This window comes from Callithrix jacchus, chromosome 12, assembly GCF_049354715.1.
Source record: "Callithrix jacchus isolate 240 chromosome 12, calJac240_pri, whole genome shotgun sequence".
NCBI lineage: Eukaryota > Metazoa > Chordata > Mammalia > Primates > Cebidae > Callithrix > Callithrix jacchus.
This window is the reverse complement of record NC_133513.1, coordinates 91,235,364-91,262,100: the sequence shown is the minus strand read 5'-3', so window position 1 is coordinate 91,262,100 and position 26,737 is coordinate 91,235,364. Positions and strand designations below refer to the sequence as shown.

At 48.3% G+C, this 26,737-nt stretch overlaps 1 protein-coding gene across 10 annotated transcripts in view; it reads left to right on the top strand.

The window, feature by feature from the left end:
• Window positions 1–1,772: 1,772 nt before the first annotated feature.
• The window catches only part of HPS1 (HPS1 biogenesis of lysosomal organelles complex 3 subunit 1), a 29,900-nt gene continuing 4,935 nt past the window's right edge, over window positions 1,773–26,737 (top strand). The window contains exons 1-17 of one of the 10 annotated variants that reach the window (XM_035268740.3): window positions 1,773–1,822; window positions 3,319–3,433; window positions 5,440–5,556; window positions 12,813–12,950; window positions 13,170–13,312; window positions 14,463–14,571; window positions 16,933–17,093; window positions 17,561–17,660; window positions 18,312–18,410; window positions 18,558–18,627; window positions 20,933–20,982; window positions 22,225–22,392; window positions 22,490–22,669; window positions 23,873–23,934; window positions 24,997–25,131; window positions 25,215–25,280; window positions 26,375–26,519. In XM_035268740.3, coding sequence (XP_035124631.2) covers window positions 5,440–5,556; window positions 12,813–12,950; window positions 13,170–13,312; window positions 14,463–14,571; window positions 16,933–17,093; window positions 17,561–17,660; window positions 18,312–18,410; window positions 18,558–18,627; window positions 20,933–20,982; window positions 22,225–22,392; window positions 22,490–22,669; window positions 23,873–23,934; window positions 24,997–25,131; window positions 25,215–25,280; window positions 26,375–26,519 — 1,743 coding nt within the window. In that variant the 5' untranslated portion in view covers window positions 1,773–1,822; window positions 3,319–3,433. Of the gene's footprint in view, window positions 1,958–2,054; window positions 2,187–3,318; window positions 3,434–5,439; window positions 5,557–12,812; window positions 12,951–13,169; window positions 13,313–14,462; window positions 14,572–16,932; window positions 17,094–17,560; window positions 17,661–18,311; window positions 18,411–18,557; window positions 18,628–20,932; window positions 20,983–22,224; window positions 22,393–22,489; window positions 22,670–23,872; window positions 23,935–24,996; window positions 25,132–25,214; window positions 25,325–26,374; window positions 26,520–26,737 lie in introns of those variants that run through there. The other 9 variants (XM_035268734.3, XM_035268736.3, XM_035268737.3 and 6 more) reach the window with 9 other exon arrangements.

The following is a 26,737-nucleotide window of genomic DNA, read 5'->3' as shown; positions in this document are numbered from 1 at the left end:
TACACAATGGATGTAACCTAAGTATCCATCGACAGATGAATGGATAAGCAAAATGTGGTATATACAGACAATGGAATATTATTCAACCTTAAAAATAGAAAAAGGAAGGAATTCTCACATATGCTACAACATGAATGGACCTTGAGAATATTATGCTAAGTGAAATAAGCCAGTCAGAAAAAGACAAATACTGTATGATTCCATTTCTATAAGGTACTCAGAGTAGTCAAATTCAGAGACAGAAAGTAGCATTGCGGTTGCCACGAGGAGGAGGAATGAATTATTGTTTAATGGGTAAAGTTTCAGTTTTAAAAGATGAAAAGAGCTATGGAGATGGACGGTGGTGATGGCTGCACAGCAACAGGAATTTAATTAATACCACTGAACAGTGCACTTAAAAGGCTTAAATGATCAGTTTTACATTATATGTATTTTACCACAAACAAATTTGAAAAAGAGAAACATGTTGACACAAAAACCTGTACAAAACTAAAAAACAGATTATATTGGATTACATAAAAATTTAAAACTTTAGTGCTATAAATGATACCACTAAGAAAGTGAAAAGACAAGCCACATAATGGGAAAAAAACTTTTGCAAATCATGTATCTGATAAGGGGCTTGTATCCAGAGCATTTAAAGAACTCTTAACAACCCAATAATAAAGATAGTTTTAAAATGGACAAAGGATTTGAGTAGACATTTCTCCAAAGAAGGTACACAAATAGGCAAAAAGCACATGAAAAGATGCTGAACATCAGGGAAGTGCAAATGAAAATCACAAGATACCACTCCACAAACACTGGGTGACTATACTTAAAAATTAACATAACAAGCGTTGGTGAGGATGTGGAGAAATCGGAATCCTCATACATTGCTGTTGGGAAATGGAACGAGTAAGTAAATAACAGCATATCCATTTGACAGAATTCATTCAGCCACTGAAAGCATAGCGAGTGAACGATCGGAACGGGGGCTGGGGAGAGACATGCCTGCGGCAGATGGGGAGTTGGAAGAATTTGCCCTAAGGCGAGCTGGAAGGGGTGGGTAGTGGGCTAGCGGGAGTGATGCTCTCTTTGATCTGCAGGTGGTGGAGGTATGGATTCTTGGCCTCTGCCTTTACCCCAGAGGATGTTCAATCTACTACATCCCCAGCCAGCGTATGGGTCCTGCAACCCATACCCTGCTGGGCTGGGCTCAAAGCTCCGAGGTGGCACCAAGGCACTGAAGGGTGGCTTGTTCGGGGATTTAGCTTCTTACATTAACATCAGAGCGCCCCCTCCACCTCCAACCACCCCCAATACACATACGATTTTTAAAAAAATAAATATTGCAAACGCAGGTTCAACACAAAACTCCTAATGTGCACTCCACTCCCAAAATAGAAAACTCCTATAAAGAAATTCCAGCGTTGGCACTCTGGAGGCAACTGACCCTTTCTGTGCGCTGTGTCACCTCCCCAAAGGTCAGGGAGAGCAGTCACAAAAGGACAGCTCTAGCCCCAGAACTTCAGTTCATTAAGTAAAGCGTAGTGTTCCAGGCCTGGTGGGGGAAGAAAAAGGATCAGCTGCGGAGCCAGGAAACCTGAGTTCTGAGCCTGGTTCGGCCCCTCAGCAAGTTATTTCTTCCCTCTGAGCCTCCGTTTCCTCTTCTGTAAAGCGGGTCACTGGGAACGCCTGGCAGGGGCGGGGCTCGAACCTGCGGAAGGCGACGGCGGCTCCGGCCCCTCCCCGGGAGGGGGGGTCACGTACGCGGTAACGCAGCCCTACCCGGAAGCGCTCCCGGGCTCCTGGAGGCGGGCTGTGTGAACGCCGCGATCCGGTACGTGGGCATCCGGGCTGTCCCTTCCCGGGGCGGCGATCCTTCCTCCGGACCCCCCGCCGCAACCCTCCCAGAAGTAGAGGAGGGGCCGTAGGGGTCCCGGAGCGGGCCCACCCCCAGCCTCACCCACTCCAGGTGTGTGGCCGTGGGCCGGTCGCCTCCTAGCTCGGAACCAAAGTTCCTCAGCCACGAAGAGGGGCGGATGTCACAAGTCAAGTCTCCTTCCCAGGGTGCCCGTGAGGTTCGGGGGTCGGGGGAGGTGGGGACTTGGGGTGAAGCTGCACTGAAACTGGCGTGCTAGGCAAACCGGAGCCCAGAGGCGGCGAGCCGCTGACTGGCGCGCGCTCTGCAGAGACTCAGGCAGGTCCGGGCTCCGAATGTGTGGGACCCCGAAGGTGTGGAACCCCAAAAGGTGTGGGACCCCAGACAGAGCTGCTGAAGACAAGACCAAGGGCCACAGGGCGGTTTGCTGGGTCCAGATGGTGAACGTGGGCGCTGAGGGTCGCCCCGGGTTGGCCCCGTGCCATCTGGAGCTCCCTTTGTCAGTGAGTCCCCATTTGAGTTCCCTTTCTAGGCAGGAGGTGTGAGAAGTGGAAATCACAATGTGACATCAGCGAGGTTCCCTTCCCAACAGCCTTTGGGAAGCATCCCCCTGTTTCAGGAATATGGCATTCAGGCCAATCTTGTGGGTGATGGAGACCATCTCAGGGTTAGGTTGCTAAAGGCCGAACTCAACAGCCCTCCCTGTCATGTAGTCACTTGCTCCTTATTCACTTCCTAATTAAGTTTTCTGTTGTTCCTGCCTTCTATCAAATATGAATGATTCTGGAACCAGATTCCTTATTCCTGTTATCTGAAGAAGGGAAGCCGGGAAATAGGAATAATGATTCCTGTACCTATATAAGAAAGCCAAGCTTGCTAAAGTTACTTTGCAACTTGCCTGGTCACTCCCTTGACTGACCCTGTAGGGAGGTAGAGCAGGGGAATGTTGCTGTATTTCTCTGCAGGAGGTTGAGGCTCAGAGAAGTTTATGCGACTAGGCAAAGCCAAAACTAGAACCTGATCCCTGATGTCTTTCCTGTTAGTTTCCTTCCATTCGTTGCCTCATCCCAGGATCCCCACTGTCTTCACTGGGACTGCATCCCTGCCGCCTGGGATGTGCTATGCTGTCTTGGGTCAGACCCTCCTAAGCAAGCTCCCTGGGGCTGCTTGGGGAGCTCTGAGTGACCCACGGAAGTGAGAGGAGAAGCGCTTCACTGGAACAGAGGAGGAAGGAACAAAAGTGGGCACCTGCTCTGTACAAAGGGCTGTGCTGACTGGGTTCCTGTTCTCCATTATGGGAGGTGAGGGGCAGGATCCTGGGTGTATTCTTAGCAGACTGCCTCAGAGTCTGGAGAGAACAGGGACCATGCAGCTCTCCTCCAGCTTATCCTTCCCCAACAGGCAGCAGTCAGGACCAGGGTATCTGCCTGCCCTCATGTTCTCTCTGTTTTCAGCATTTGCAGGCAGGGATGCCATGCTGCTCTCCCATGAACCAGTCCCCGAGTCTGTCTGCTGCAGCCCTTCCTGAACCTCTGGCTGTCTAGCTGCTCCACTGTTCTCCTTGCCAAGGTAGATGATCTTACCCTACCTGGGTAGACAGGGAAGCAGGCAGCATCTACCCTGGGTACTGGGGAGGCAGAAGGAATGAGGTAGGCAGTGGACTGAGTGCTCCTGGGCTCTGCAGACCTGCTCATCTCCCCAGCCCTGTATCCTGAGGCCACCCCCATCCTGATGCCTCTTCTGTCCTTCACCCCTCACATCCACGTGGGTCATCACAGCCTGCTGAGTCTCTAAAGCTCCTCCCAGCCCCCACCAAGGGGTGAGCACTCATTACCCAACACTTGTACCTAGATGACCACCTTCATGACTCAACCTGCCCATCTCCAGCCAGCCAGTCACTTCTCTGCTCACAACCACAGCCTCCCCATAGCCCACTGCTCCCCAGCCCATATAGTCTGATCAGCTTTGTCACGTGTGCCTGGAAGTCCCAGAGCAGCCTCTTCAGGTCAACCTGCCTCTCCCAGCAGCCTCCTCTTTCACACCTGTTGCACTCTCCGTTTCTGCCTTGGCATTGAGTAATTCGACGGGAATAGGCTGCATTCCTTCTTCACTGTGCTGTTACGTCTTCTGACATTCACCATAAATACCTTAGGGCTAGTTGCACTGAGTTCGTTTGGGAGGAATTCAGTAAGGACCACTGAGCTGGACATGGGGATCCTGAAGATGATGGAACACAAGACCTCGAGATGCTGTGATCCTGCCAAGAAAACTAGAAATCCACTTGTGTGAGAGTTACAGCACAGCTTCCTTATTGTCATGGCTTAGCACAAATACCATGTGACTATATCTGCGTGACACCCTGAGGCACGTGAGAGGATTTGAAACCACTGCCTGAGGCCTCTCAGCTACAGCAGGCAGCCTAGAGCACTGTCCTCGCCAGGCCTAGTCAGGCTGCCGCAAGGGTTTTAGAAGATCAAGGGCTTGCTGTACCCAGAGGGCCATGGCACAGTGTGGGAAGCTGTGTTAAGGATCTTCCAGTGGGTGAAGAGTTAAGACATTTCTTACATAATCAAGCACAGAGTGTGTGGTGTTTGGGGGAGAGTGTGGGGAAGGAGATTTGGGAGGGAGAGGACACTGGTTGCTGTGGCCGTGGAAGCTGCAGCCTACTAAGTACAAGATCCTTAGGCAGGGGGAGCAGCATTTGAATGAAACTTCTGTGGTGCTGCAATAAATTCAGGGGCTTTGAGGCTCATCTTCAGGAGCTGTTTTCTTTTTTCTTTTCTTCTTTTTTTTTTTTTGAGACAGTCTCGCTCTGTGGCCCAGGCTGGAATGCCGTGGCATGATCTTGGCTCACTGCAACCTCCGCCTCCCAGGTTCAAGCAATTCTCCGGCCTCAACCTCCCAATTATAGGTACCTGCCACCACGCCCAGTTAATTTTTGTATTTTTAGGAGAGATGGGGTTTCACCATGTTGGCCAGGCTGGTCTTGAACTCCCGGCCTCAGGTGATCCACCTGCCTCAGCCTCCCAAAGTGCTGGGATTACAGGTGTGAGCCACTGCGCCCAGCCCTGGAGCTGTTGTTATCTGAGGGAGAGAGATCTCTGTGCTGCCCAGAGTTGGAGGTACACCAGCACCCTCCGGTCCACACCAGGCACTAATTGCAGTGAGCATGGCTTCCCTGGGCATGAGGCTCCATGTCCAGGCTAAGAACTGGGTCTCTTCCCTCCCAGTCTGGTTCCAGTAGGCCCGTGGTGGGTCTAATGCTGTGGTGAGAGGAGCCAGACACCACAGAGGAAAGAGCCCCAGCCTTGGCATCAGAGAGGTCCTGGGTCCAGATCCCAGCTTTGCCACTTCAGGCTGTGCCTGTGTCCTGCTCTCTAAAATGGGGGTACCTGAAGAGTCCTACTTTATATAGTTGCGAGGGTACAACAGAAATGGAAGGCCCTTGTGGTGCCTGGTATGCAGAATGGGCTCAGTGAATGTTTCTTGGTGTTGGGGTCCTCCTCTTCATTACTCAGGCTGAGCCCATGGATGTAGGGGCTGGGACTGACCTGGACCTTGCCTTTTCCTGGCAGATGAAGTGTGTCTTGGTGACCACTGAGGGTGCAGAGGTCCTCTTCTACTGGACGGATGAGGAGTTTGAAGAGAGTCTCCGGCTGAAGTTTGGGCAGTCAGAGAATGAGGAAGAAGAGGTGAGTGCAGGGTAGGCAGTCCCAGGAGGGGTGGATAGGAGGGAACAGTACAAAACTACCAGCAGGCAGAGAGGCAGGAAAACCTGTGTTCACCCTGTCCTGGGCAGCGTGGGCAGGGTGCTGTGTGAGGTCCAGCATCCTTCATACCTAAACTTCATCCTCAAGTTCGGCCTCCTGATGCTCTGAGTGCAATGACCCCACCCCGCCACCCCGCCAGGACTCTCTGGACTTAACAAGGACAAGAGGAAGTCAAATTTTAACCACATAACAGAGAAACTTGGAGCCATCAGTTTCTGTACCCTAAAAAGTTTAATAAGGCTGGGCATGGTGGCTCAGGCCTGTAATCCCAACACTTTGGCAAGCCAAGGTGGGCCAATTGCTTGAGCTCAGGTGTTTGAGACCAGCCTGGGCAGCATGGTGAAACCTGTCTCTACAAAAAAAAAAAAAATTAGCCAGGTGTGGTGGTGCATGCCTATAGTCCTAGCTAGTTGGGAGGTTGAGGTGGGAGGGTCGCTTGAGTCCAGGTGGTAGAGGCTACAGGGAGCCGAGATTGTGCCCGTGCACTCCAGCCTCAGTGGCAGAGCATAACAAAAAGTTTAACATAAACTGAACACATTAATTTTTTAATAGCCATATTAAGGTCTGATTAACATACCATAAATTGCACATATATAAAGTGCACAATTTGATATGTCTTGATATGTATATCTACCTATGATTCTCTCACAATCCATAAAAGGAATATATCCACCACCCCAAACATGTAATCCCTTCTTTCCCATCGCCATCCCGTAGGAACCGCTGGTCTGCTTTCTGTCATGATAGATGAGTTTGCATTTTATGGGCTGAGTCATACAGTATGTACTGGATTTAGTTTGGTTTTGGTTTGACTTTTTCACTTGGCGTAATTATTTTGTGATTCATCTGTGTTGTGGCATGTATCAATAGTTCCTTTTTTCTCATTGAGTAGTAATCTATTATATCAGGATGCCACCATTGGTTCATTCATTTACTTGATGGACATCTGTGTTATTTTCAGTTTTTGACTATTACAGATAAAACCACTGTGAACATGCATGTACAAGTCTATGTATAGATAGACGGATGCTCTCATGCCCGAGGACAGATACTTAGGATAGAATGGCTAGATCATGTAGGTGTATATGTAACTTTTTAATAAACTACCAAGCTTTTCCAAAGCTTGTATAATTTTTTATTCCACCTGTCGTGTTTGAGAGTTCAGTTCCTCCATATCCTCACCAATGCTATGGTCCATCTTTTTCATTTTAGCCATTCTAATAGATGTCCACTAGAATCTCATTGTGTTTTAAATTTTGCTTCCTTAATGATTAATGATTTTGAGCTTCTTTTCATGTGCTCGTTAGCCGTATCTTTTGCCCAGTTTATATTTGAGTTGATTGTTCTTTTTCTTACTGTGTTTTGAAAGCCTCTGATATATTTTGGATTGAGTCCTTTATCAGATATATGTTTCGCAAATACTTTCTTGTAGTTTGTGGCTTTTGTTTGTATTCTCAATGGTATCTGTCAAAGAGCAGAAGTTTTAGAATTCCAGTTTATCCATTTTGCTTTTGTGGATTATGCTTTTATATCTAAGGAATCTTTGCCCAACTCAAGATCACAAAGTATTTTCTCTACATGTTCTTTTGAAAGTTTTATAGTTTCAGGTTTTATCTGAGGTCTGATGATCTCCTTTGAATTTTTGTGTTTGGTGAGAGTTATGGATTGAAGTTATTTTTTTTTTCTTTGGCAATGTGGACATCCAGTTTAACACTTTTACATTACAACTCAGGAATACTGTCATTTTCACTTACATAAGTTCCACTGTATATTTTAAAGGAGTAATTTATTTTGAAAATGTTTTCCAGATTAATTTTGAGTTAAAGATATGTTTATTGGGGATGCAGTGGAGGGTGTTCTTACATTTCCGTAGCACCACTGCCCCTCTTGCCCTTCCTGTTCTAAGGGGTCTCATCGTCCAGCCAGTAAGTGAGCCAGCTCCACTTCAGGGGGTCCATTTACCATCAACATCACCCATGTTCTCATCACAGTCTTGAGGCAAACACAAGATATCAGAGGTCATAAACATTCAAGTGGTTTTGTTTAAGCTAAAAACAAGACTGTTAGACTTTATTTTTTAGCAGTCAATACATATACTATTTAAATTAAGAATTATTAAGTATTCCAGTTTTTAAACTACTGTTATAACTATATCAACTTAAGAAACAAACAATTTGGTTGCCTTTCTCTTCCTCTTTGTTAAAAACCTGGCAAAGAAATGAACCGAGTTTTCAGTTCCTAAAAATGAGTAGCGTAAAGGAAAGGAGGTCTTTAAAGTTATTGTTTTGTTAATGTGCAATACATTTTTTTCTCATCATATAAATAACATGAGTTAATTCTAGGAAATTTGGAAATACAAAGAAATAGTTTTTAAATGACCTATAATTCCACTATCCAAAGCTATTCGCTTCTTAATATACTTTCTTTGGGTCTTTATTTTTTTCTATATAATTGGAATCATATCACATTTACAGTTTTATTGCCTTTTTTTTTTTCACTTGCCATTATATCAAGATATTTCTTCCATTTTCTTAAATAGTTTCAGAAGCATCATTCTTAATGGAAACACTATACTCCAGTACATGAATCAGTGTATCATCCTTTATTTAACCATTTTCCTAATATGGACAAATATATTGCTCCTAATTAGCTATCACGCTTGCTTTAATGAATATTTGTGCTTGAATTTTATCTCATGTCAGATTATTTCCCTAGGATAAATTCCTAAAAACAAAAATATTGAGTCGAAAGCCATTCAAAGTTATTGTACTACTTTATAATTCCACCAAGTAATATGTGAGTATGCTCCTTTATACTCTATGTACATACACATTTTTATCTCCCTGTATTAGTCTGTTTTTATACCACTATAAAGAAATGCCTAAGACTGGCTACTTTGTAAAGGAAAGAGGTTTAATTGACTCATAGTTCAGCATGGCTGTGGAGGCCTCAGGAAACTTACAATCATGGCAGGAGGTGAATGGAAAGCAAGGTGCCTTCAGGAGGCAGTGGGAAGGAGAAGTGCTGACTGAAGGGGGGAAGAGCCCCTTATAAAACCATTAGATTTCATGAGTACTCACTATCACAAGAACAGCGTGGGGGAAACTGCCCCCATGATTCAATTAGCTACACCTGGTCTTTCCATTGACACATGAGGATTATGGGGATTATGGAGATTACAATTCAAGATGAGATTTGGGTGAGGACACAAAGCCTAACCATATCATTCTGCATCAGGCCCCTCCCAAATCTCAAGTCCCTTTCACATTTTCAAACCAATGGTGCCTTCCCAAAAGTGTTCATTCATTCCAGCATTAACCCAAAAGTCTAAGACCAAAATCTCATTTGAGATAAGGCAAGATCCTTCCACCTATGATCTTGTAAAATAAAAAACAAATTACTTCCAAAACACAATGGGGGTATAGGCACTGGATAAATGTTCCCATTCCAAATGGAGAAAATTGGCCAAAACAAAGGGGCTACAGTCCCCATGCAAGTCCAAAATCCAGTGGGACAGTCTAATCTTAAAGCTTTAAAATGATCTCCTTTGACTCTATGTCTCACATCCAGGCCACACTGATACAAGAGGTGGGTTCCCAAGGCCTTGGGCAGCTTTAACCCTGTGATTTTGCAGGGTACAATCCCTCTCCCAGTTGCTTTCACAGGTTGGTGTTGAGTGTCTGCAGCTATTCCAGGTGCACGGTGTAAGCTGTCAGTGGATCTACCATTCTGGGGTCTAGAGGATGGTGGCCATCTTCTCACAGCTCCGCTAGGCAATGCCCCAGTGGGGACTCCGTGTGTGTGTGTCTGACCCCACAATTCCCTGTGCACTGCCCTAGCAGAGGTTCTCCATGAGGGCTCCACCCCTGCAGCAAACTTCTGCCTGCACATCCTGGCATTTCCATACATCCTCTGAAATCTATGTGGAGGTTCCCAAACGTCAGTTTTTTATTTATGTGCACCTGCAGGCCCAACACCACAGGTAAGCCACCAAAGCTTAGGGCTTGCATTCTCTGAAACAACTACCTGAGTTGTATGTTGGCACTTTTTAGCCATGGCTGGGTTTCAGGGGACCAAGCCCTGAGACTGCAATCTCAAACAAAGCAGCAATGCCCTGGGCCCAGCCCCTGAAACCATTTTTTTCCTCCTAGGCCTCCAGGCCTGTGGTGAGAGGGGCTGCTGTGAAGTATTCAGAGGTGCCCTGAAGACATTTTTCCCATTGTCTTGGTGATTAACCTTTGGCTCCTCATTACTTATGCAAATTTCTACAGCCAGGGCTTGAGTTTCTCCCTGGAAAATGGGATTTTCTTTTCTGTTGCATCGTCAGGCTGCAAATATTCCAAACTTTTATGCTTTTCTTCCCTTTTAAACATAAGTCCCAAATCCAAAGCATCTGTTAATGAATTCATAAAACTGAATGCTTTTCAGCACACCCAAATCACTTCCTGAATGCTTTGCTGTTTAGAATTTTTTTCCACCAGATACCCTAAATCATTTCTCTCAGGTTCAAAGTTCCACAGATCTCTAGGGCAGGGACTCAATGCTGCCAGTGTCTAAAGCATAACAAGAGTCACCTGTGTTCCAGTTCCCACTAAGTGCCTCATCTCCATCTGAGACCACCTCAGCCTGGACTTCTTGTCCATATCACTATCAGAATTTTGTTCAAAAGCATTCAACAAGTCTCTGGGAAGTTCCAAACTTCCAAATAGGCATCTGCCTATTACCCAGTTCCAAAGTCCCTTTCACATTTTCAGGTATCTTTATAGTAGCATCTCACTCTCTGCAGTATCAATTTACTGTGTTAGTCTGTTTTCACACTGCTATGAAGAACTGCCTGAGATTGGGTAATTTATAAAGAGAAGAGGTTTAATTGACTCACAGTTCAGCATGGCTGGGGAGACCTCAGGAAACTTACAGTCATGGTGGAAGGCAAAGAGGAAGCAAGGCACCTTCTTCACAAGGCAGGAGGAAGGAAAAGTATCAAGCCAAATGGGAAAGAGGCCCTTATAAAACCATCAGCTCATTCACTCTCATGAGAACAGCCTGGGGGAAGCCACCCCATGATTCAGTTATCTCTACCTTGTCTCCCTTGACATGTGGGAATTCTGGGGATTACAATTCAAAATGAGATTTGTGTGGGGACACAGGGCTTACCAAAAACATGGTCTATTCCTGCAGAAAAAGCTGTAGTCATGCCTCCTCTAATGACGGTGATACATTCTATTAATAATAAATTCATCATTAGGTGATTTTCTTGTCATCTGAACATCATAGTGTATACTTACACAAACCTAGATGTATAGCCAACTACACACCTAGGCTGTACAGTATGACCTGTTGCTCCTAGACTGTAAACCTGTGCAGCATGTGACTGTACTGAATACTGTAGGCAGTTGTAACACAGTGGTAAATGTTTGTGTATCTGAATGAACATAGAGAAGGTACAGCAAAAATACGGTAGCATAATCTTATGGGGCCACTATCATGCATGGTCTGTTTTTGTCCAAAACGTTGCTACTCAGTACATGACTGTACTGCTTTTAAGATGAGTTTTTATATAAAATCTAGATTCATAAGTGACTTTTCTATTAATAAAATTTGTTCACAACAGTTCAAAAAAATCATAGTATATGAATAATTCAGCAAATATTTGAATTCTTGCCTGTTCATTGAATTCTCTCCTATCTGCGGGGGTATTCATTAACCAAATATTAATTGAGAACCTACCATGTGCCATTCTTTGGCGGTAATGCAGTGAACGTAGCAACATGATCTCTGCTTTCATGGAACTTAGAGTCTAAAGAAGGACATTGTACAGTGAACCAGATGGCAAATAAGTACCATGAGTTCAGGTAGTGACAAATAGTCTGGAGAAGTTAAATGAGATATGGGATGGGGAGTGACAGAAGCAGGGGTTGGGGGGTGGTGGTGGCCTGAGGTGGCCAGAAAAAGAACAATCTGAGCTGGGACCAGAATGATGAGTAGAAGCCTCTGTGAAAACTTGAGAGACAGACTGTGGGAGCTGGACACAGTCCTGGGTTCCTGAGTGTTGAGGAAAACCTACTCCATAATGCTGTGTCCCACTTGTACTTTACTACTGCACCTTACCACTGGCCAATTGCCCGTCTTTCATTTCAAGGCAAAGTCTTACTCAGCTCCTTATAGATTTCCCCCGCTCCAAGTTAGAACTCTGCCTTCCCTATGTTTCATTCATGTCTCCTGAAATCCTCTTGGGAAGTCTGCGGTTTTCCTCCTTTCTTTTTATTCCACTGTGGAGAATTTGAGTTGTAAGTGTTCCACTGGCTTTATCCTATTTTATTCACACATTTTTGACAAACTCATCCAGTTCCTTTTTGTTTTTGTTTATTTGTTCTCTTCTTTTGGAGAGCTCAGATAATGGTTGGAGGAAGAGCTTATCAGAGTCATGCAGGCTTGTTATGCAAAATAGGGAAAGTACAGAAACATACTTAAAAATAGAGGGAAAAAAATCACTCCTAATTCCTCTATCGAGAAGTAACTTTAATAGCATTGGCTTTCTCAATACTTTGTTTTTTCAATGCATTCACCTTCTTGTTTTATTTTTAGCTACAACATTATATTAGAGGAATTTTCCACGTCATGAAAACACTGTAATATTTTAAGTGGCTATAGACTCTTCCATAATTTTGAGGTACTGTTATTTATTTGACTATTTCCCTGATACTGGATGTTTACATTTTTTTTCCGGTTGTTTGCTATTATAAATTATGGAGTAGTGAACATCTCTGTGCATGTGTCTTTGTCCCCATCTCTGATCATTTCCCTTAGGACAAATTTTCCAAAGTAGACTTAGTGCAAAAAGCAGCATAGACTTTGATACATGCCGCAAACTTCCTTCCAGCTCCCTGTTCAGTGCTCCCCACATTCCACTACTGTGATGAGGCCTAATTCCTTCATGTTTCCTTGTAGATTCAGAGCCTAAACAGCACCATTACTTGGCTGGCCTTCCCCAGTGTTCCTAACCACCACCCAAAGTGTTGGGGGCAGTCTCTTTTTGTCCCCCTGCCTATCAGGACAGTGATACCCTCCCAGGAGGGTCTAACACTATGGAGCCCTTGATGTCAAGGCCTGGCCTCATCCCTTCCTTTGTTCCTGGTGTCTGGCCCATTCTAAGCTGTGCTGTTTTTCCCCTTTTGCAGCTCCCTGCCCTGGAGGACCAGCTCAGCACCCTCCTCGCCCCGGTCATCATCTCCTCCATGACAATGCTAGAAAAGCTCTCGGACACCTACACCTGCTTCTCCACAGAAAACGGCAACTCCCTGTATGTGCTTCACCTGGTGAGTCTTTAGCTCTGGGGTCCGTGTTCCTCTTCCCTCGGCTCCATGGGGAGTCCACAGGCTCCCTCTTATCTGGAACTTTAGACTCCTTTAGAAAGCAGAAATGGCATCTTACCAAACTCCCCTGGGACCTGAGCTTCCCCTGGCTTGTCTGTAGAGACCAGGGCAGGTGAAGGGAGTGCCTGGGGCTGGCTGACTCCGGCCCACCTGTGCCTGCAGTTTGGAGAAATCCTTTTCATTGCCATCAACGGCGACCACACTGAGAGCGAGGGGGACCTGCGGCGGAAGCTATACGTGCTCAAGTGCCTGTTCGAAGTACACTTCGGGCTGGTGACTGTGGACAGTCAGCTTATCCGAAAAGAGTGAGTCCTCAAAGCTGGTCCCCTCTGTCCTTTGCCGACCACCCTGCCCAGCCCCTGTGAAGCTGCCATTTTTCACACACTGCTCCCGGCTGGGTCCCTAGGTCACAGAAACAGAGCTCAAATGAACCTTGGAGTTCATTTGACTTTATATCTAGTGAAACTGAGAGCAGGGAACTGAACTAACTCGCCTGGGGTCATCCAGCTGGTTGGTGGCCACATCCAGACTGGAAATCGGAGCTCAGGACTCTCGGTCCAGTCCTCCTTCCATTCTCCCAGTGTCGTCACCTGTCATTACAAATCTGGTCTGAGCTAGTCCTGTCTGGCTTCTCAAGCTTCAGACTCTCTCTCCAGAAGAACCTACGCCCAGGCACACTCATGCAGTCTTGTGAAGGTTTTCTCAGGAGACAGACCCTAAAACCTGTCTCTGGGCCTACGGTAAAGAACTTGGGGAAAGAGAATGGTGGTTCAGAGTATACACTGAGGTGGGAGGGACCCCAGGAAAGGCTTGTAGTTGAAATGTGGACCTAGAAAAGAGAAGTTCATGGTATCACCACCCCTGATTCTCTGAGATGGATTGGGAAGCTGCAGAGTTTGAAACTTTGGGACTTCAGAGTTTTGTAATGATATAAGTAAGCACTCAAGTCGAGGCATTTCTCAAACGAGCAAACATCATTTCATGAGTCATTTTAGCCCAGGTCGGTCATGGTTTCAATGGCAAATGCGACAGGTAGTGGATGCCTGTTACATGAACCACGTTGGCCAGTGCAGACCTTGCCAGACTCCAAGATGGCTGCGACCCTGGGTAGGGCCCTAATGATAGACCAGTCCTTTCTGTGTTCAGTGGCCTCTGTGTGACATGATTAAGCAGCATGCTGGCTCTCTGTAGCTGGCTTTGTGTGATGGTTGTTTGTGTGACAGAGGTTGAGGAGTGAGGTAAATTGCTCAGCGACCTGCTTTCTGGCTCCGTGCCTATCCCACCCCACTCTGCAGCTAGAGCTCGGCCAGAAATCTGGTCCTTTTTCCCAGCTGTATAGGCAGGTCACATGGGCTCACCCAGCTGTGGCACCGAGCTGGGACTGTGGTCCTTTGGTGGGTTTGGGGGAGCCAGCTTTCCTGTGGTCTTTCCTGCTGTCTCTGGCTCTGCCCTCAGGCTGCGGCCCCCAGACCTAGAGCAGCGTGTCCAGCTGTGGACACACTTCCAGAGCCTGCTGTGGACCTACAGCCGCCTGCGGGAGCAGGAGCAGTGCTTTGCCGTGGAGGTGACTACTGGGCGCGGGAGTCCTCAATCCTTGGAGCTGTCAGGTCAGGGGGGCATCCAGCTTTGAGACTGTGTTTTAACCCTGATGAGTGAAGGCACAAGCAGCCTCTGAAACTTGTGTAATCATAGAGAGTTGTTCTTTCTGGCTGTAGGGAGGGTAGGGTACGCTGATGGGTTTTCCCATAGTAAAACAGCTTATCCTGGATAACACACACTTTTGATGTAATTTTGGGGTTCACCGTAAATTACAGAAATCTTTAAAGACAGTTTCTTCAACCCTCAGCTCTTCCTCCCACAAAATTATATTGACCTGGAACTGGAGTGGAAAGCAGTGGAGAAAAACACAGCACTAAAGGCAAGATTGCCTTGAGTGCAAATGACACCAGCACTACAGCCAGTAAACAGCCTTAGGCCATCAGCAGCATAGAAGAGCTGAGCCTGCAACTCTAAGTTAAGCCCAGCCCTAAGGAGTTAAAGTGGCTGCTGGTCCCTTTATAAAGCCTAGTAAATAAAAAAGTAAAATATTAAAAATAAAAACTAAAGTGCCTGCTGGTCAGTAGAACTCCTTGGCTTCCTAAACAGGTAAACCAAATTCTCTTGTGAACAGTGGTTTTCATACTCCAGTGTGTGTCAGAATCCTCTGCAAGGCTTGTCAAATACAGGTTACTGGGCCTCACTTTCAGCGTTTCTCATTTACTAAGTTTGGGATGGGGCCTCTGGAACTTGCATTTCTAAAAAAATTCCTGGGTGCTGTTTACTGTGCTTGTCCAGGAACCACACTTCAAAAACCACTGCTTTAGAGGACAGGTTAAAATCAAACAAATGTGAACTCACAACTGAAGAAAATCAGATACAGAAGAAAATAAGTCACCATGAGTGAGAGGAAAATCAGTCACCAGCATATTTAGATCCCAAGGCACTTGATACATTGGACTATTAGGTATAGGATATAAAATAACTATGAAATATTTAAAGATATAAAATATAGAATCACAAAATGAGATAAGAAGAAGCTCTAAAATGACCAGGCAGATTTGAAAAAGAACACATACAGATATTTAGGACACGGAAACATAGTTGTTAAAATGAAAAACTCAAGGGGTATGTTAAATAGCAGATGTGACATAGCTAGAGACAGAATTAGTGAGTTGGAAAATAGTTCTGAAGGAATTCATTCTCACACCCTCCACTCACTCGGTTTTCTGATAAACATATAGTACCTATTATATGCTAAGAGTTGTGCCAGGCCATGGGAATAAAGAGATGAACAAAGACACATTATTTGCCCTTGAGGGGAAATCAGCCATGATTTATGCCAAGATATAATAAAGAATCCTGGATGCCATATTAGGATTTTCATCAAAAGCCATGGTGGCACAAGAGATGGAGTGATTAACTCTTTCTGGGACATTAGGAAAACCTTCTTTTAGGAGGTGACCTAATGCCATTAATATAAAATCCAAACTCCTTCCCAAGCCTACCAGGCACTGTGTGATCTATTGCTGCCTGTCTCACTCCAGCTTCATTTCATGCCTCTCATCCACACCTACTGAGCACTAGTCACATGAAACTTCAGGAAAACTCTCCATTTAGATCTGTCCAATATGGTAATCATTAGCTACATGTGGCTGTTGAACATTTGAAATATAGCTAGTCCAAATTGAGTTATGCTATGCCTGTGAAATATATACCAGATTTTGGTAACTTAGCACAAAAAAAGAATGTAAAACATTCCATTAATAAGGCTTTTATATCATATGGTGATATTTTGGATATATTGGATAAAATGAAATATACTATTAAAATTAACGTCAACTGTTTCTTTTAACTTTTTTAATGTGGTCACTGGAAAAATTTAAATTATGCATAGGGCCCGCCTTTTATTTTTGTTGGACAGCACCATTCCAAACTCATTCCCCACCTCAGGGCCTCTGACTATGCAGTTTCCCTGGCTTGCAGTGTTCTCTCACTCCCTCTTTCTCTGGCAGACCATCTGGTTCTTTAGATATTAATTTAAAGGTGACCTAATTCAGGGACGTTTCTTCAGACACCCCACCCAAGGAGGTCTCTGCGATTTCTCCCTAGTCCAGTGCTGCATATTTTGTACTTGGTGCTTATTTACAAATGGCCCTTACTTTATTTCCTTGTGTATTGCCTTGCCTCATCCACTGGAGTCTAGTGACCAGACAGATGGTAAGCCTCAGGAAGGCTGGGACCCAGTGGGTTTTAGTTCCCCTGTTCACATATCTGGTGTAGAGTCCAAGCTCAGTGTTGTCAGAGTGAATGTTCCCACTAACCCAGGGGCTGGAGTCGGGCAGGGTGGTTGGTGACACAGCTTCTTCTCCCTGCCTGCCCTGGCCAGGCCCTGGAGCGGCTGATTCACCCCCAGCTCTGTGAGCTGTGCATAGAGGCACTGGAGCGGCACGTCATTCAGGCTGTCAACACCAGCCCCGAGCGGGGCGGCGAGGAGGCCCTGCACACCTTCCTGCTCGTGCACTCCAAGCTGCTGGCATTCTACTCTAGGTGAGCTCAGGGTCTGGCGTGTGGTGGCCAAAGGCTCCCTGGCCTCCCACTTCCCCTTATTCCCTCTGCCTGAAAAGCACCACCTGCCCAGCCAAGAATCACCTCCTCCATGAAGCCTGAAACCTTCCCAGATTTGCTTCTCCGTTTTTTCATCTCACTCATGTCTATCATTTCTTCCTGGCACACTGTCTTAGAGTCTCAATCTAGGACTTCCTTTTATGTTGTTCTTGGCCTCTGGTGCTTTCCCACTGGTAAATCATTTTCTTTTGTTGTTGTTTAAAAGAAAACCAAGTTTTATTTTAAAATGTGATGAGTTCATTAATTGTATTGGTGCCTTGCCTGTCTCCAGAAAGGATTAAGTACATTGCTTCTTGAGGGCAGGGGCCAGGCTCCGCACTCCTTTAACCTGCCTGCCCCATCTCCTGCCGGGCACATGCTGATGGGTGGCCATGCTCCTGTGTCTGCAGCCACAGCGCCAGCTCCCTGCGCCCGGCCGACCTGCTCGCCCTCATCCTCCTGGTTCAGGACCTCTACCCCAGTGAGAGCACAGCAGAGGACGATGCTCAGGTCTCAGGGCAGCTCTCTGGGTAGAGGGAGCTGGTAGGGAGGTGGCTCAGAAAACCTGCCTGGAAAGTGGTGGGCAGGCACCCGCTGGGGAGTCCATGTTTTCTAAGTCCCAATTCTGGGTGTATGGTTGGGTGTGACTTCTTTCGCACTGCTTTCAGATGTGAGGGGAATTCTTGAGTGCACATGGTCCAGTGGGTTAAAAGTGCAGAGTTTTCGAGTCAGCCATGGTTTGAAACCCAGCTTCACCACCTCACCGGGCTCTGTGAGCTGAGCACATACTTGCACCCTGGGAGTGTCAGTGCCCTTATCTGTGCAATGGGAGTAACAAAGCATCCACCTCTCAGGGGTGTTTGGAGGGACAAAAGGGACAGTTTCCATGGAGCCTGGCAGTGCTTGGGGCACAGTGAATGCTCAGTGTTAGCCACCACCATCACATCACCAAGGGTAGTGGTGGGTTGGATACCAGTGTGTTGGAATTTCCACAGAATAGACCACCTAGAATCAAATTCCTGGGAAGTCTGAGGACTGCACACCTAGGACTGCACCTGGAACGCGTGGAGGGGTGGGGGCTTCTCTGTGAAGTGCTGGGAGTCAGAAGGAGTGGAGGGAGGTCAGATTGGAGCTAACCAGCCTCTTCCCTGCCCTGCACAGCCTTCCTCACGAAGGGCCCGGAGCAGCCAGAACATCCCCGTGCAGCAGGCCTGGAGCCCTCACTCCACAGGCCTAACCGGGGGGAGCTCTGCAGAGACGGTGTGTGCTGTGCCTTCGTGGAGCTGGGGGCAGGAGGGGATCGGTCTCTACAGGCAGCCAGGCCTTTCCCGCTCCTTCCAGGAGAGCAGGAACAGGCTTGAGCCAGCTGGAAGAGCCTCTCAGACTAAGTTGCCTTCTCCCTCCCAGGAGACAGACAGCTTCTCCCTCCCTGAGGAGTACTTCACACCAGCTCCTTCCCCTGGAGATCAGAGCTCAGGTGAGGCCCAGAGGGGAGCAGGAGACTATAGCTAGTGGGCAGTAGTGATTGGCAGCCCAGGAGATCTCTCTTAGGCTTCAATGCCCACTCCCCCTACCCCCACACCCCGGCCCTGTGCCTTGTAAGGCCTGAGCGCAGGTGCCCATGTTCCTAGAGCACAGGACACTGTCCATGGCTCCCCATCTTCTCTGCCAGCTCCAGCCTGAACTCAAGGACTATTAAGACCACTCCACTTATCCCTAAAGCTGTTGATGACAAGTTGATTTCATTGAAGACTTTTGTGCATTCTCAGACTCATCTTTCTCTTTTGTAATTAAAAATTAAGTTCAATTAAGTAATCATCATCTCATTTCAATACATTCTAAAATATAAATATTCAGCCTCTATAGTTTATACTTTACCTGTTTTTCCAAAGTATGTGGGTAAACAATTAAAAAACTATAAATATTCAAACTGTCAACAAAAAATAGACAACTTTGCTTACAGAAATAGATAAACCAAAATCCAGACTGTTGTGGTCACTATGAATGAGCATTACATTTATCTCTGAAGTTCTTAGGAGAAAAAAAAAGGATCCTGTGGTCCATCCACATCATCTGATGGAAACAAGAAGGCCAGGGTGTCAGGAGAAGCCTGTTAGGGACTAGGATTTGAAAAGAATTTATTATGTGGCTCCTTTTTTTTTTTTTTTTTTTTGAGTTGGAGTTTTGCTCTTGTTGCCCAGGCTGGAGTGCAATGGCACGATCTCGGCTCACCACAACCTCCGCCTCCTGAGTAGCTCGGATTACAAGCATGCACCATCATGCCCGGCTAATTTTGTATTTTTAGTAGAAGCAGGGCTTCTTCATGTTGTCCAGGCTGGTCTCGAACTCCCGACCTCAGATGATCTGCCCTCCTCGGCCTCCCGAAGTGCTGGGATTATAGGCGTGAGCCACCGCACCTGGCCATGTGGCTCCTTTTAACCAGTGGCTCCCAACCCTGGCACATTGGAATCACCTGGCAATTTCAGCCAGCCCAATTATGTTAGTTTGTGGGCCTGGGACCCAGGTGTGAATACTTCTAGGAAATTTTCCCAGCTGAGTCCAATGTGCCTCAGGAGCGAAGAACTGCTGTGCATAGAGTTAGGTTACAGCATGGTGTGCCCGCTGACTGCATCTTGAACTCACCTGGGGATCTTTAACAATTATTGAAACCGAGCTTGTACCCAGAGATGCTGACTCACTTGGTCTGAGCTGTGGCCTGAGCGTCAGGATTTTGTAGAGGTCCCCAAATGATTTTCATGTATAGGCGAGGTTGACAGCCACTGGGTTAGATGCTCTTAAATTAGGTCTTTGAACTGGCTAGAAGCCTAGGACTCCCTGAGACTGTGTGTGAACCCATCTATGCCTGTGTATTTCCTGGGCCGAGGGTTCCTGGCTATCTTCAGATTCCCTAAGCTCTCTCTGAGCCTGAGACCTGTTGAAAGCAGTGCTTCCGGGTAATCTCCGAAGTTCCTCTTCTTCCCTCATTCATCACCGTCCTTCTCCCAGTCCCTCTCTCTCCATAGTGGTTTTTTATGCCTCAGAACTGTAAAAAAAATAGTGCTGTTCCACCATGCACAGAACTCACAACTTACAAATGGCTTGAATTGCACTTCTCCATTTGTAAATCAGGTGTTTAAAATGTAGGAACACACTTCCCCCGGAGAAACATGATTATAAATGAGGGTTGTCTGCAATGAAATATGAGAGGGAACAGTATTATTACAAACACATAATTTGTAATTTGAAATATGTAAATAAACACATATTTCAGATATGTGGTGGGTTCAGTAGATTTTTGTGCACTATATTAGGAAGGAAATCCAACTTAATTTCTAGCACACAGTAGGTGCTCAGTAAGAATTTACTGGTTGAATAAATGAATGGGCAAATGTGGACTGTGTGCTGACTCCTAAGGGGTGGGTTGAGGCCTGAAGCGGAACAAGGAGGGGATTAAGGGGCCAAGGGAGTTCAGGGAGGAAGATTCCCCCTGGTCCCAACCACCATTACCAAACATGTCCTCAGGAGCTCCATTCTCAGCAGCTGGCTCTTGGGGAAGCTTCTCTGCCAGGCCCAGGCTGCCTTAGCCCTGTCCTGCAGAGTTCACCTTGCACCTGCTAACTTAGGATGTAGGGGGTGTTGCTCCAGTCACATTAGCATCCCTGCCTAGAGCTTCCAGCCAAGGGCTGGGTTGTGGGGCATCTGGGCCCCCGACCCCATGCTGTTGGGCTGTGGCTTACATCTCATGGTACTTACATTGTTATGTTATTACCTGTGGCCTGCAGGTAGCACTGTCTGGCTGGAGGGGGGTACCCCACCCATGGATGCCCTTCAGGTGAGTTTCTCCTGCGTCTGCCTGGGGACCAGCTGATCTGAGATGCCACAGTAAGTATTGGGGGCTCCGAAGGCTTTGCCTCCAGGATGACTCTACCCAGGCCAGCCCTTCTCCTTCACACCCCAGGCTGGTCAGTGCAGGGGCCTGTCCTGGTGCCAAAGCTCAGCCCAGAGGCAGGGTCTGGGGATGGGCTGTGAGGGTGGTGACCTTGCCCCTCCCCTCCCCCAGGTACTGTCCCTCAGCTCCATTGTTCTTGGGAGTGAAAGCCTAATGGAATTTTTTATTTTTTTTTAAGTGAGCATGTACATTTATTGTAGAAAAATTGGGAAATACAAAAGTAAACTATAAAAAAGGGAATAAAAATCACTCTCAATTCCATCCTCAAAATGAGATGAACATCTTGGTTGTTTCCTTCTAGTCTTGTTTTCCCCTCTGACTTTACACACACACACACACACACAACATAGTATATGTACATGTGTGTATTTTTAAAATCAGATTCGGATGAGAACGTACTTCATTATACTTTCTTATTTAAACATTTTTCCGTTTGCTAAGCACTCCCACAGTGTGGTTTTAATGAGTGTCTGGGAGTCCCTCGCAGGCATATGTTCTTTATCTAGCAAATCCCCAGGAAAATCGGGACATTGTGTCCAGTGTTTGCTGTTATATGAAACACTGAAGAGGAATTTTTGTGGCATTTCTCCTGATTTCCTTAATTCTATAATTTTTTGCTCTAAAGGCTTTCTTACTCTGAGCCCTTCATAAGGCTGGAGCCTTGCTCATTTGGTCACTTTATGCCTCAGTTTCCCCAATTTGAGGGGCTGTTGGGATGTTCTGAGGGTGACTGAAATGACAAAATGTTGGACGTTAGATACCTCCATCTGTCAAAAGTGTGGGGAGGGGACCTCTCCCCATCCACGAGTGCGCGTTTCCCTGCCTTCTTGATCCTCTCTGTGCCACCACCCAGCTCCTCTGCCCCTGCCCACTCCCTGCTTGGCACCCAGGCCAGACTCTGGGCAGAAAGGACCAGGAACAGCTGAGGGAGAGGGGCGACAGTGGAACTGGAGCTGCGAGGGCCGGTTCAGCAGAATGCTGGGACTTGAAAACTGGAGTTTCTTAGAGCTAAAAATGTTTATTTCTTGTGCTTCACAGATAGGGCAGCAGTGGACATGCTGGACCCACAGAGGTGGGTCCGACTTGGGGATCCCACCTCTCATTGCAGCTCTTCTTCCTCGGTAGATAGCGGAGGACACTCTCCAAACGCTGGTTCCCCACTCTCCTGCGCCTTCCAGCCCCAGAAGGATCTTTCTGGACACCAACGTGAAGGAAAGCTACTGCCCCCTAGTGCCCCACACCATGTACTGCCTGCCCCTGTGGCCAGGCATCAACCTAGTGCTCCTGACCAGGGTATGAGAGCCCCTCACCCTGCCCTGGTGACGCTTGGGGCTGGCGCGGCTCCCCCAGGGGCAACCCTGTTCACCCACCTCTTGGTCTTTTCCCTCAGAGCCCCAGTGCACCCCTGGCCCTGCTCCTGTCCCAGCTGCTGGATGGCTTCTCTGTGCTGGAGAAGAAGCTGAAGGAAGCGTCAGAGGCCGGGGCTGCCCTGCGCTCCCAGCCTCTTGTGGGAGACCTGCGCCAGAGGATGGACAAGTTTGTCAAGAATCGAGGAGGACAGGAGATTCAGGTGAGATCCAGGTTCCAGTCCTCCCCACCTGGAGGAGAAGGGGCAGGGCTGGCAGCAGGGGCCACCGGGTCCACAGCAGCTGAGGGGCCGGCGGGCCTGGGTTCCTGTCCTGGCTCCACAACAGGCTTACAGTCCTTGTTTTCCCTATTATGAAATGATAATGAAAACTTAGCTGTTTTTTAGGCTTTCAGAAGCTTTTTATATGTGTTTGGCACAACACGAATTATAATTCCCCTTTTATGGAAACTAAGGCTTAGATAAGTTTTAACTTGGTCAAGATGATGTGGCTCCTGAGCGGTGGAGCCAGAGCCTGGATGCAATGAGCAGGTGCAGGCCGGGGATCTGCCAGTCATGGGCCTCCTCCCTGCAGTGGGGCCTTGCACCTGGGCTCTCAGGGCAACACCAGGACATGCAGGACACAGTCCCACCCTACCCGCAAGGAGCTTAGGGCCCAAGTTGGGAGCTGAGATCAGGAGACATGTGACAACATGCAGGCATAGAAACAGGCCCTCACCACACGCTCTACACAGCCCAGGTCAGGGCCTGGATGGGGCAGGGTCAGGGGGCAGCACTGGATTTAAGCAGCTGGGGGCTGCTTCTGCAGCTGGCGGTGCCTGGGGTGTTTTAGGAGCTGGGACTCATTGTGGCTGGAGTGCCTGTCAGTCTGAAGGCAGCAGCAGGACTGGATGGAGGAGGCAGAGCAAGCAGCTGATGCCCAGACCCAGGCTCCTCTTCTTGGAGGCAGAGGCAGGGCCGTCCCACAGTGCCTCAGGGCATCCTAATGAGCGCTTTCACTAGAAACCAAGTTCTCCTCCTTTATAGAGGCCGCCCCCTGCAAGGCTGCCCCATGCCCTCCCAGCTTCTGCAGCAGCAGCTTCTCCGCACATCTCAGCCCCTGCCCTGTATGTGCCCCCAGAGGGGCTGGCCAGGTCGTTGTGATGGTGCTACTGTATGTGCCTATGGCCATCAGGCAGTGAACTCCTGGAAACTCCCCTTTAAATAAAGGCTGCTAAGTGACTAGAATATGAACACTGCAGTGTGCAGGAGGCTGGTAAGGCCTGCCAGGGTAGCCCATATTCACCAGATGGGCAGATTTGTCTGGGGGCCCTGTGCTTGCTCAGAGCCTAACCTCGGAAGGACTGTGGCCTGGACCCCACTGGAAACATGATCAGGAAGCAGACCTGCCACCTGTCTTCTTTACAGAGCACCTGGCTGGAGTTTAAGGCCAAGGCTTTCTCCAAAAGTGGGCCCAGATCCTCCTGGGAGTAAGTGGTGGGCCCTCAGGACAAGGGGTGGGTCATGTGCCTGGGGGACTGTTCCCTAAGAGACCATGTCTCCTCCACCACTGCACTTTGTTTATCAGCAAAATAATTTCAAGAAAGGAGGTTTCTTCCCATGTATGTGGAACATCACATGGAGAAGCTGAGGAGCTCCTTCCTATTGCCTGATCAGCTGTGGATGTTCCCTTAGGTGTTTCCATCTGTCTGTCCTGGGAGCAGGAGCGGGGTGGTGTACATGGGGGCGAGGGGCTCCCCAGGTCTGTCTGTCCTGGGTGCAGGAGCAGGGTGCTCTACATGGGAGTGAGGGGCTCCCCAGGTCGGTCTGTCTGTCCTGGGTGCAGGAGCAGGGTGCTCTACATGGGAGTGAGGGGCTCCCCAGGTCGGTCTGTCTGTTCTGGGTGCAGGAGCGGGGTGGTCTACATGGGGGTGAGGGGATCACCAGGTCAGTTTGTCTGTCCTAGGTGCAGGAGCAGGGTGGTCCACATGGGGGCAAGGGGCTCCCCAGGTCGGTCTGTCTGTCCCGGGTGCAAGAGCAGGGTGGTCCACATGGGGATGAGGGGCTCCCCAGGTCGGTCTGTCTGTCCTGGGTGCAGGAGCAGGGTGGTCCACATGGGGATGAGGGGCTCCCCAAGTCAGTCTGTCTGTCCTGGGTGCAGGAGCAGGGTGGTCCACATGGGGACGAGGGGCTCCCCAGGTCGGTCTGTCTGTCCTGGGTGCAGGAGTAGGGTGGTCCACATGGGGACGAGGGGCTCCCCAGGTCAGTCTGTCTGTCTGTCTCTACTGGGTGCAGGAACGAAGTGGCCCACTTGGATGCAAGGGGCTCCCCGGGTCTTTCTGTCCTGGGGGTAGGAGTAGGTGGTCCATATGGGGCGAGGGGCAAGGGGCTCCCCTAGGTCTGTCTTTTGTGGGTACAGAGTGGGGTGGTCCACATGGGGTGAGGGGCTCCCCAGGTCTGTCTGTCCTGGGTGCAGGAATGGGGTGGTCCATATGGGGCCAGGGGCTCCCCTAAGTCCCTTCTGCTGTGATGCTCTCCTTTCTCATGCCCAGGCTGCTCCAGGCATGTGGGAAGGTGAAGCGGCAGCTGTGTGCCATCTACCAGCTAAACTTCCTGACCACAGCCCCCAGCAGGGGAGGCCCACATCTGCCCCAGCACCTACAGGACCAAATGCAGAGGCTCATGCAGTAAGTGTGGTGCGGCCCCCTGGATGGCCAGGGCAGGGTGTGGGGCCTGACCTCCTTCACACAGCCGGAGCTTCCCTTGGCAGGGAGAAGCTGACAGACTGGAAGGACTTCTTGCTGGTGAAGAGCAGGAGGAATATCACCATGGTGTCATATCCTCACACTGGGGCCCCAGCCAGCCCCACAAGCCTCTCAGGTCTGCTGCCTCCACACCTGCTCCCTGGAAGGACCACGGGCCCCAGGGAAGGGGAATATATATGTTCCACCCCCTCGGCTATTCACCACCTCTGCAGGAAAATAACAGGACACAGTGGCTCATGTGCCCTGTCTATAGTACACTCCAAGCTGAAATTTCTGCAGTTCCTCCTGTCCCAAAGTTCATTCACAAAAGCCATAAAGCCCTTTATGTCAGCATTGCCCAGCTGGCAAAATGGTAATAGGTATTCCTTGAGGGGTAGGGACGGGGTGGGTTCCTGTGGTCTAGTTGGGTGGAAACCAGGGCCATGGCCTTCTTGGATCACAGTGCACAGTGGCATGGAAAAGCTCTGAGAAGGCCTGCAATAAATGTTTATCCCTCTTTCAAAAACCATTCCTAAGATGTATTTGACCCTTTCATTATAGAAAACTAGTTTTATTGAATGCTGCCTTACCATGAAACTTTAAGTAAAACAGCTTTTCCTGTACCATCTCAAGTGTCCAGCCCCCGGTCTCCTGAGACAGGTCCTCAGTGGGCAGGTGAAAGATGTCAGGGCCTCTTTAGCCACCAGTGGCTGCCCTTCCATGGATGTCCCTTCCCCTCCCTAATGGGAGCCTTCCAAGCTCTCATGATGAAGTGTAAGAATTTAGCAAGATCACAGTGAGGCACATAGGTTGGGTGGTCAGCTAGACTCACTCATGAACCACATGGCTGTGCTCACACTCCAGCCTCTCGTGTGTCTGACTTAAATTCATCCCTCATGGAAATGATGAACTGTGAGCATCCTATGTTCCTGTAGGGCCAGAACTGCCCGTGTTAAATGTACGAGTGTCAAGGATCTTAGAGATTCCCAAGGCCTGGGGAACTGGAAGGTAGTGGGGGATCCGAGGAAGCAAGGATACAGGGGGCTTGGCTGAAATGGAAGTCTCTGGAAAAAGGTAGTCCTGGCCCTCCTGCCACCATGGCTGGGCACAGCTGGAAGCCCAGGGCATGGATAGGCAGGCCGTCCCTGGCTCCTGGCTTGGTAAGCACCTTGACTCAGATCTTTACCTACCTAGAAGACTTCCCAGGCTTGGTACACTTCATCTATGTGGACCGCACCACCGGGCAGATGGTGGCACCTTCCCTCTGCTGCAGTGAAAAGACCTCATCGGAGTTGGGCAAGGGGCCGCTGGCTGCTTTTGTCAAAACCAAGGTAAGCATTTGGGCCCAGTTCAGGGCTGGGTGGGCCTCAGCCAATGTTAGGAGCCCCTCCTGCTGTAATCCCCATGCCTGGGGCTATCAGAGTGTGCTGGGCAGCAGGCCAGAGTAGGAACAGCCAGCACCACGTAATTAAATGCCCACAAGTGTTTGGTGAATGAGCTAGAATGGAGAGAGCTGCAAGGTACATCAGCTGGGCATTGGAATTTAGGA